We start from the raw sequence: 11,870 nt of genomic DNA, 5'->3' as shown, positions 1-11,870 counted from the left end.
CACGTGAACCCAGACACTTCAATAGCCATTGGCCGAAAGCTCTTTGTGAAATTGCGTCATGTCTTTCTGCGCATGTATTGATTAAAGCGGGGTATTCCCTAAGAACCCTCAGGGTACACGGAAAGAAATATCCATTTGAAACGTTGTTATCAGTTGATTTTGTTGTAAATGCAGCTAATCTTTAAGGACAGCTAAAAAAACATACAATAATAAACACCTGATAAAAAACTGCATGGTGTGTGTCACCTTGTTTCGCAACAACAGCACGTGGGAACTTCGTATCAGCACGGACCTATATAACAAGTCCGTGGTATCAGCTGCAATTGACAACATATTCTGAAAGATCGTGACAGATTCCGCATTGTGTATGTCTAAATATATTTAAAACACGGACGGTGAATATTGATTTTTACTCCAACAAATGTCAACTCAACACTTATCGTCTTTGAATGAAAGTCAATACCATACTCGATTCGGTGCCATTATTGGAACTCTCTGAAAATTGCAGGCATTAGAGTTACTCCCCCTGCCGGATACAGTGATGCGGGTTTAGAAGCAACGATTTCCATGCTTGTGTTTATCAAATTTTATCTGGGCCAGGTGTTGCCCGCGAACTTTGACCTCCCTGGATTGACTATGCTACCTATATTGTTAAGCACGTGGAAGAAGATCCTACATATACTAGCGTCGCTGTTCGGTATTCGGAGAGGCGAGTCGACAATGGAAGGCGATGTTGTAAGCGAGAGAGATGTGCGGCGCAAAGCCTACAGCTGGTGCAGAGATTCGTTGCATGGTTCATGGGCCAAAATAACAGAGGATGAAATTATTGTAAAACATTTGAGGTGAGGATTGATATAACTGCTGATCGTGGCAAATATGTATTAATACGACAACCAGCAGTGATGCTGATGGAAGTATGTGTGCTCAATCGATACATGTTTACAGTCTGGTGATGTAACCGTGCAAGGCGGTATAGGTAAACAACAACAAACTACCGAGATCTGTCACACTGTGTAACATTTGCCACAAATAAATTACATAAATTGACAAACATGTCACAAACTTCATCAGCTTTATGTCCCGTTGTGATATATATCCCTATGCTTCTTATATCCCTTAAGCATGTTAAGTGCTTGTATAATCTATCTATCTGTGAGTTTTTCTTATAAATGTATGAATATTCAGTCTCAAATGCTTCACTATAACATTAATGGAAGTAAATGCTATTCTGGTTACAGGAAAATAATATTTACAATTGAAACAATAATTTATTAACCACAAAATGATTGTTTATAACCAAACGTTTCCAGCTTGTAAGTGATGATTGTCTTTTAGACAATAAGATTTGTTTAACTAAAACGGAAAAAAGGACGCTTTTATAATGTGTGGCGTGGACCAATTATGCTGACACAGTAGACGACAACCTATAAACATTCGGGGGGGAAATAAGTCCTCAGCATCCCCGCCTTGTTGTAATAAAGGAGACAACGATGTATTCTCAGGAATCATTAGTTAGTGCAATTTGATCATTGATGGTGATAATTCTACATTATTCTGTATTCATACATTGTGGGGCGGTCGGGTAGCCTAGTGGTTAAAGCGTTCGCTTGTCACGCCAAAGACACGGGTTCGATTCCCGACATGGGTACAATGTGTGAAGCCCATTTCTGGTGTCCCCCGCCGTGATATTGCTGGAATATTGCTAAAAGCGGCGTAAAACCATACTCACTCACTCACTCACTCACTCACTATTCATACATTGTTCATATATACAATCTAAATGTATTAATTGTGTAGACAGTAGTGATTACAAGTTTAATTGATATTTTCCTTCATTAATGTGGCACTTTTGATAAGATTCCATGGTATCAACCATGACATATATGTCAGCTATTATCTCTTAATGATGTCAATTAGTAAATTTTTAAGTGAATTTGATGAGTAATTGTAGAGTATATGCGAATATAATATGAAACATTGAAAGCTGTCAATGCCTGTTTCCAATTCAATATTAGCTGGTGGATATATGCATGCTATTTGGGTTGCAGAGTGTATTAATATTAATGCGTATGTTAGATTTAAATTATTTTCCATGTAAGGTTACTGAAAAAAAGGTTTTTGACATGTTTATGAGTTTTTTCTATTCTAATTCAATTTTGATCATTTAGGAGATAAACATACTGTGTTTTCAATGTAGAGCTAGGTTACCTGTAGATTTAACCCCGTTAAATTGAATTTGGAACCGAACGCGCAGCGTGAGGTTTCAAATGTTAAATTTAGCGGGGTTAAATCTACAGGTGACCTAGCTCTACATTGAAAACACAGTATGTTTATCTCCATTCTACCATGACTAAATATAATGCGAACTCTTTGGTGTTAGCAAATATACTGAGTGAAGCGGCATGGGTTGAGTTCAGTGTTTTGAGTGGGTTATCGATCTCAATTAAGGAATCACCGAACAAAATATGGTGCTGTATATACTCAAGCAGTTTGTTTACACCGTAATACTTCGCTCGAACATTTGACAGGCATTGAAAGCATATAAGCACGGCAACTTGGTAAGCTAACATGAGGTGGGCATCCCTAAAGAAAACAAAGTAAGCTTTGCAAGGCTTTCGCTCTACATCCCGCGTCACCATTATGACGTCATATCCCTCATTGTGATGCAAAAGATATGACGTCACAGTCGTATATAGAAAAGCGCCAAAATTCAAGCTCTCTGTTGTCATGTTGTCTCCAAAACGTAAATACATTCCCTTTGTTGATTTATGTCGTGTTTTTCTGCACGAAATGTATCGCCACACATCCTTTGAATATTGTAGTAACCGCATCTGTGCATTTTGTAACCTGTAATTGTAGATATATTTATTCAAATATGCCTACCGACAAAGACTGAAAATAGTACTATTCTGTGAGTATTAGCTTCCGCGGGGATGCGGCCGTCAAACCAGCTGTTTCAATCAGAGGGGGTTTATTGTGATTTAATAGCCTCTGATTGACCAATCAGAATCGAGTAAATTCCAAATTCATGGTAGAATAAAAATTATAACTGTCATGGCTTCATTAACAATACCCTAACCAATAACGATGGTGAAACCAATACTCAACAATGGTTGAAACTCACACAATCTGACCTGCGTTATTTCAACATTGCATCTCCAAGTGACCAAGATGTTAACATGGTAAATACAGGCTCAGATAGTTTCTTTAGCCATTGAGTATTTACTCAAGTTATCATTCACAATGGGTATTGATATTTTTTTTTATTTTTTTTTTTGGGTGGGGGGGGTTGTATTCAACACATTTATTATCCTTGGGTCCATTCCCTTTGGAGGGGCGGTCGGGTAGCCCAGTGGTTAAGGCGTTCGCTCGTCACGCCGAAGACCCGGGTTCGAATCCCGACATGGGTACAATGCGTGAAGCCCATTTCTGGTGTTCCCCGCCGTGATAATGCTGGAATATTGCTAAAAGCGGCGTAAAACCAATCTCACTCACCATTCCCTTTGGGTATTTTGCACCAATGAGTTTTTTTAATAATCCTGCTTGAAATGCTGTTTCAAACACTGTTTGAAATGATTTTTAGACACAAGACAGACAGTCAGGCAGGTGGCCAATAGTCTTACCTGTCAATCTTCAAAGTTACCTGCCTGAATATGAATATGAATATTGAAATATTGCAAAAAGCATAAGAGACAAATCACATTGTGTTTAAGTTGAAATAATGCAAACAATTACTTGAGAATCTACAAGGAGTTATAATCATGATAATAACACAGAATGTGTAAATAGTCTTAAAATTACCTGCCTACAGTTATGCTGGTGAAGGAAAATTTCATGCAGCCAGACAAAAAAGTTACAGCCACGGGCAGCTGGGCAGGCAGTTATATCGGACATTGGTTTCAGGTGACTTCTGGGGGCACGGGTGGCCCAGTCGTCTAAGGCGCCGCAATTCGCTGTGCAGAGTTGCGTCCCTTGGGCACGCCAGAAACCTATGATTGTGGGTTCAAATCCCAGTTCGTTCTGATTATGTTTCTAGGTTTGTCAGCACCATACCCATGCTCATGGGTTTCACCGAAGTGGTAAACATCTGAGACCTGCATCACTTGGGGCTTTCCTCCCACATTAAGCTGACACGCCAGGATATAACTTGAATAATGTTAAAAGCGGTGTTAAACCCAACTCACTCACTCACTCACTCACTCACTCACTCACTCAGGTGACTTCTAGTTTGTGTCTGTTCGTGTGTTGACCCATATATTACCAAGAGTGAGCAAGACGCATCGCATTTTCCTTAGCATTATTCACAGCAGTAGACTACAGTTAATGAAGTGATGCCTGTGTTTGATTAGTGAAAAGAGATCTGTTAAGAAACCCAGGATATATTGGGTAATTATGCTGAGTGATTCATAGGAGTATTTGTACTCAAGCAACTTGAAATAATTGGATAATGGTGGTTTTCATGTCTTAATGTTGCATATTTTACGTAAGAATGCAGTTGATCTGAAACTGTCAAAACTGTTTGCTGCATGTACTTTTATAGTGCCCAGTTGATGCTGGCGTTGAACATATGTTAAAAGAGAACTCTTATCTGTCTGTACTATCAAGCTGTACATTTGACATGCTTAGCGTGTTTTGAAAAGATACGACAGGTTTCCAGTAGGCAAGAAGACGAAGATGCTGAATTATTCATAGTCACACTTCTCTTTTTGCTGTATGTTTGGAATCAACATTCATTATAAAATTAGATAGACTTTAAGATTGAAATAGTTCAGACTGAAGTATAATTTCCTCCAAAAGCAGTAATATATCAAGTATATGATTTTCATCCAATCCACCCTCAGACGTTTACTTGAAATATGTTGAAAGTATGTGTGTGTAAATATTGTCTTTTATCTGAATCAGTAACCATGTAGCCATCCACTGCTAGGAAGAGACACGATATGAAAACATAAAAGACTAGGGCGTGTGTGTTTTTCCATACAAAAAATAACAGCGAAAAAGGGAGGTCATTAAAGGGGGGGGGGGTTGGGGTGGAGGAGCATGAGGAAATGTTACATGTATTTGGAGGGGGGGTGGGGCATGAAAAATGTTACATAATTTATTTTATTTTTATTTTGAGGGGCGGGGGCCAGGAAAATATGATACTTACCTAAGACCAATCCCACTAGCCCACTCCGATTATACTAAAAGACCAGTCCCTGATATGATTTCCAGTAACAACAGGCCGATCCTGTTCAGACCAAATAATGTTTTTTTACAAGCTTTCTTGGTCTTTTTGTCAAGAAACAGGGGACAGAAAAACAAAAAAGTGTTTTAACATGTTGAAGATTATTTTCAGCAAAATATTTTCAAAATGGTTTTGACTGTAATAAGAACAAACCCATGTTTAACCATTTTAAAGAAAATATATATTTTCTAGTTTGTTTTAAGACGCCTATACAGTTCTGTACAATGACTTCACTGGAGATAACCCTTATAAGCTTATCAGCCTCCCTTGTAAGGCTAAGCGCTCACTTACCTTCTTATCATGCTTGTCCCAGCTTTTCTGCCTCAACGACCATGTTTGAACAAGAGATAATGTTCTCATGTGCTGAAATACATGCCGTTAAGATTGCATACATGTATAATGTGGGGCTTAACATGCCAAAGAGACCATCCGTTAGCAGAAGCGCCAACCATTATAATTCTGATGGAATTATTGCTTATTTTTAACCAAATTCCACTGATACAAATATGCTAAAAAATTTATAAGGATTATAAAAGGTGATGAAAAAGCATTGCAACCAACATGATTTATACTATTGCTCTAGGTCCAACCGAATTGTGCATTGTCGCCCGAGACTTGGCTGTTGTGACCACTATGCTGCCATATTTATTATGTTTAATATCAGCTAATCCGAATTGTTTTTGTGGCTACCACCATGAAGATGCACTTCACTATTTCTTTACCTGTACGATCTACACCGGCATAAGCAAAAATCTGTATTTTTACTCAAAAGGTTATGACCTGAACTCCATTCTTTATGAAAATGGGGGGGGGGGGGGGGCAGTCGTCTAAGGCGTGCGAATCGCTGTGCAGAGTTCCGTCCCTTGGGCATGCCAGAAACCTATGATTGTGGGTTTGAATCCCAGTTCGCCCCGATCATGTTTCTAGGTTTGTCAGCACCATAGCCGTGCTCGTGGGTTTCACCAAAGTGGTAAGCATCCAAGACCTGCATCACTTCGGGCTTTCCTCCCACATTAAGCTGACACGCCGTGATATAATTGGAATACTGTTAAAAGCGGCATTAAACCCAACTCACTCACTCAATCACTCACTTTATGGAAATGAAAATGCTACAGCAAAGGTTAATTTTGAAATACTAACACCTTTTCATAATTTCATATCAGCTTTCTGGCAGATTTCCAAACTTTGTCTAAATGCAAACTATCATCTAACTCTCATGTAACTGATTTTTACTTACAGCCTTTTACTTCAGCACGTTCAGAGTCAACAAGTGTTTTCATGCAAAATAGTTTTCTTTTACTTATTCTTTATTGTACAGTGTACATGATGACCATGGAAGACGCTGATCACTGTGTCGGATTAACGAGACTGATTAATGAGTGATTTCAGCAATTCGTTGCAAATTAGGTGTGTCGGAGTCAGAGTGCGAGACTGTTGGATTAACGGGTCTAAATAGCACCATCATTTGTGTCGATAGAGCCGGTTGTCGGATTAACGAGACTTGACTCTAATTGATGACATTGTATGGCAACCGGAGAGGTATTGACATAAGTCTTTACTTGTTTACCTATCCAGCTTCACACATTCTGTGAAATAAATATGTTTAATAGAAATAATACAGGGCTGTATTAGACAGGGTATATTTATATGACAATCCAGGGCTGTGTTGGATAAGACAGAATGTTGCATTAGCCAGATGTCGGATTACACAGGGTATATTTAAATGACAATAGAGGGCTGTGTCGGATTAGACAGAATGTTGCATTAGACAGATGTTGGATTACACACAGTATTTAATATGACAATCCAGGGCTGTGTTGGATTAGACAGAATGTTGTATTAGACAGTTGTCGGATTACACAGGGTATATTTAAAAGACAATACAAGGCTGTGTCGGATTAGACAGCAGCTGTGTAGCATGTGTGCAACTCGTGAAACAGCCATGTGCAGCGTGTGTGTAGCGGGTGTGCAACTCTTGAAGCCCCATATGCAGCAGCTGTGTAGCGGGTGTGCAACTCTTGAAGCGCCCATATGCAGCAGCTGTGTAGCGTGTGTGCAACTCGTGAAACAGCCATGTGCAGCGGATGTGTAGCATGTGTGCAACTCGTGAAACAGCCATGTGCAGCGGATGTGTAGCATGTGTGCAACTCTTGAAGCGCCCATATGCAGCAGCTGTGTAGCGTGTGTGCAACTCGTGAAACAGCCATGTGCAGCGGATGTGTAGCATGTGTGCAACTCGTGAAACAGCCATGTGCAGCGGATGTGTAGCATGTGTGCAACTCGTGAAGTGCCCATATGCAGCGGATGTGTAGCATGTGTGCAACTCGTGAAGTGCCCATATGCAGCGGATGTGTAGCATGTGTGTAGCGGGTGTGTAGCATGTGTGCAACTCATGAAGCGCCCATATGCAGCGGATGTGTAGCATGTGTGCAACTCGTGAAGTGCCCATGTGCAACAAGTGACCAACAGGAGTGCCATGCGTGTGAGACGGAACAGGGTTTCAATTGAAATTGACAAACAGATCAAATAAATAGCAAGGTACAAAAAAAAATATGATGTAAAAATGGAGTAATGATATGCCATGGGCTTGTGTACACCATAAAAATAGGTCAGCCCATCCTAATGTGTGTCTGGTGGCTCGACTCTACGCATTAATGATTCGACTGTATTCCAGCCCAGCCATTGCCCCAAGCTGCGAGTAGAACAGCAGTAATAGGCTTTAAATTTTATGGGAAGCACTATTTGGCATGATGGATTGATTTTATATTGCAGAATTAATATCTTTTTTCTTTATTTCCAGGTGAAAACATATGTTACTGATAAAAGGTATACTTTAGATTAAAGATGTAGGATAGAGCCCTCACCATTAGCAATTTATGATATATGTAACTCATTCCAAGGTGAGACTGAACTTCCCGAGGCAAGTGTGTCGGCTAGCCTATATCAAAGCCTAGTTTCTATCCTTGCCACATCAAGGCCACTTTTCGTTATCTCATATAGCTTCACAAAAATGGCGACTTACCATAGGCAGCAACCTAGTTGATCAGATAACGAAAACGTTCGCGATTTCATCCCTGACACAAACATAGGCAATCATTGGTCACTTTAAAAGATGAAAAAACAAATTCGTGTCAACAAAGACAGGCAGCAGTAAATCACTTTCATACAAAGGTGTACCAGTCGTGGATGTTGATTTTGTGAAACGTTCTCTGATTGGACTATCGATGTGTGCGATAGTCCAATCATATTTAGCACAGGAAAGTGGGCTTGATGTGGCAAGGGTGGAAACAAGACTTAGATAAAAAGGTTAGTGGACGGTCTTACTTGACTAAGAATGTAAGCTTTGGAAAGAGGGAAATTGGGGATATTCCAACACTTTTTCGTCGCAAACACACTTTCCTCAAACCTAAGGAAATGGACGTCCGATATCTCTTGCTGGCTTTCATGTACTTGAAAATGAGATGTTTTAAAAAAAAGATATAGCAGCACCTCTGTAGCCTTATGGCTCACTGACTAGGCTACAGATACAAAGGTAATGTTCCAGCTATGTGACGGAGGTCTGTAAATAATAGAGTCTGGACCCGACAATCCAGTGATTGACATCATGAGCGTCGCTCTGTGGGATTGGGATAAGATGACATGCATCAACCAAGTCAGCAAATCGCCTCTTACCACAAGCATAGTCGCTTCTTACGACAAGCATAGGTAGCTGAAGACCTTTTCTCAACCCGGATCTTCACGGGTCATGTTCAAATGCAAAATATATCTCAAGTGAGGGACGTTCTATAGTATATCCCCTGGACAGATGTCGATGGATCCCAGATGCTGCAGTCCATCCAAATTTACATAGTCTGCCAATTATAGAGCTGTTTTCATTGCACAACTGTGTTTAATGGAAAAGAAAATGGATAGCGAAATTGATTATTATTGCCTGCTTAATTAATTTTCAAAACATTTGATACTTTAATATTGAGCACATTATGATTAATAGCCAATATGCAATTAAGTACAGGTGGAAGTAATTTGTAATATATAGCTTCACATGACAGTGGAGCAGACAGTTTATTGTTTGTCACTCTGACACACACAAGAACTTTTCTAGCTTTACATTGAAAGAGTGAGTGAGTTGGGTTTTTGGTGAAACCTGCAAGCACGGGTATGGTTCTGACAAACCAAGAAACATTACCAAGGTGAACCAGGATTCGAACCTAAAACCACAGGTTCCTGGTGTGTCCAAGGGATGCAACTCTGCACAGCAAATTGCTGCACCTTGTACGACTAGGCCACCTGTGCCCCGAAATATTAGAAGAAATGTTGCTTAATGTTAATAAATTATGAAGAGAGCTACGCTGTGTTGACAGTACAGGTACAATCTCATCAAGAGACTTAGTTCATTTGAATTTTTGTATATGACTTCCTGACAGGCGTAACAGGCAGCTTAGGTTGTATACTCCCCAGGAAGCTGAGAATGATATTTGAGTGCACATTGATTCAGTGACCAGGGTAATAATAGCGCTTTGAGCATGCCACTCAGGTGAAACAGGCGCAATTTTATTTTATTTTATTTTATTTTATTTTATTTTATTTTATTTTATTTTATTTTATTTTTTTTTATTTTATTTTATTTTATTTATTTTTTTTTTTATTTTTTTTATTTATTTTTTTTATTTTTTTTTTTTTTATTTTTTTTTTTTTTTTTTATTTTTTTTTTTTTTTCTCCGCCAATTTGAAAGGTCTTGCTCACCCAGTCTGATCTCAGGTGAAATAAGTTTTGGACATGCTTTATCATGTTTGTAAAACACCCATGGTACAGGCCACAATGGAGAAACCATTCAATATGGCCTGTTCCAATGCAAACAAAGAGCCAGTGCTCGTTGATTTATGGCAAATTGATCTCTAATTGGCAGTGTCAAAGACCTTCAGTGACCCCATTAATGTTACACATGTATGTTGTCCCACAGCCTCTAATCACCAAGAAATCATGTCAACTTTTCCGTGACAATGATATTTCAAGGAGAAATATTTTTCTGAACAATATCTCAAACAAATATTTTTGGACTGATGTTTGCTTGAATTAATGACAATGTGATTGATAGAAATATCTGGCCTGTTTGGTCACAAGGTCTCATCTACAAACAGAGACAGAAGCAATTGCACTCCATCAATTGCACTCCCTTGTCACTGCCTCCTACAGCATGTATATACCGCCTCCGTGGTCCAGTGGTAGATCATCCGCCAGGAGAGCGGAATCTCGAGGTTCGATCCTGGCCATGTCATACCACAAGACGTGAAAAGATGGTATTTGTTGTTAACTTGTCTGGCGCTCGGCATTAAGGGGCTAAAACAGGGACTGGTCGGCTCGGTGTCAGTATACTGTGTCTGAGTGGGGTACTCATGTTAAACTGCAGCATGGTATCTCAGTGGGCTAGCACTATATAATGGCATGAGTCCAGACTAGTACAAGCAGCCACACCCACCGACATGCACGTTGCTATATAAGTGCAATAATCTTGAACGCGACGTTAACCCCATTTCACGTCACCTCACCATGAATATCAGCTAAACATGGGTCAGATTAGTTTCAACACTTTGTGCCCTCTAGGACCCATGAGGAGACACGGTGGCCCAGTCGTCTAAGGCGCCGCAATTCACTGTGCAGAGTTGCGTCCCTTGGGCATGCCAGAAACCTGAGCTTCGCCCCGATTATGTTTCTAGGTTTGTCAGCACTATACCCGTGCTTGTGGGTTTTACCAAAGTGGTAAGTTTGAGACCTGCATCACTTGGGCTTTCCTCCCACATTAAGCTGACATGCCGTGATATGACTGGAATACGGCGTTAAACACAACTCAGTCAGTCACACTCTAGGACCCATGAGGGATAGGCTCAACACGTTGGACACACGTGATGTTTTGGTTACAAACATGTGACCAACAGGGTGCACACCAAGCTCCTCACAGGGATAACCCATTCACAGAGCTGTCTTTACTATTGCTGCCACCAGTCAAAACTCCCCACTGTGAAAGGTGGCTGCAACCATGCTGGGAGTTGAGCTGGCGATCGACTGACCTTTATGTTTACAAACAAGTGATGACTGCAGTGACGCCGAAAACTCTTACGCCTGCTAAATTATTTTCTTTGTTTGTCAATTTGAATTTCTGTTTCATTACAACTATCGTGTAATTGGTATAGTAAGAACGTGATGACCGCGATATTGACGTTCATAAGTGTATGACCAACATAATTTAATGTGCATACGTTTTTCACGAGACCGTATTCTTAAAACAATGTAAACACTGGTGGACTACTTCCAACTCACTCACTCACTCACTCACTCACTCACTCACTCACTCATGCCTTGGCTGGTCACGCTGAAGACCAGGTTCGATTCCCCACATGGGTACAATATGTGAAGCCCATTTTCTGGAGTCCCTTACTGTGATATTGCTGGGATATTGTTAAAAGCGGTGTAAAACCTCACTCACTCACTCACTCATAAACATTCATAAAGAAGTGATTTCACTGGCAGCCCTTTTTTAACTATATATCAGCATTTGATTTTTTTTTCTCCACCTATGCACCTGTCCTTTGATATCACAAGTAGGTTTTACCGGACGGAAAATATTGCCTCTTATTCTCATAAAAA

General features: G+C 40.0%; 1 protein-coding gene across 1 annotated transcript in view; it reads left to right on the top strand.

The window, feature by feature from the left end:
* Window positions 1-411: 411 nt before the first annotated feature.
* Window positions 412-11,870, top strand: part of LOC124126165 (choline/ethanolamine kinase-like) — a 37,839-nt gene continuing 26,380 nt past the window's right edge. The window contains exon 1 of the mRNA XM_048386420.1: window positions 412-842. Within this exon, the coding sequence (XP_048242377.1) occupies window positions 568-842 (275 nt within the window). The 5' untranslated portion in view covers window positions 412-567. The remainder of the gene's footprint in view (window positions 843-11,870) is intronic.

The sequence above is a fragment of the Haliotis rufescens genome, unplaced genomic scaffold (genome assembly GCF_023055435.1).
Source record: "Haliotis rufescens isolate VD_foot unplaced genomic scaffold, xgHalRufe1.0.p SCAF_6, whole genome shotgun sequence".
NCBI lineage: Eukaryota > Metazoa > Mollusca > Gastropoda > Lepetellida > Haliotidae > Haliotis > Haliotis rufescens.
The sequence above is the reverse complement of the archived record's forward strand: the minus strand, read 5'-3'. Positions and strand labels throughout refer to the sequence as shown.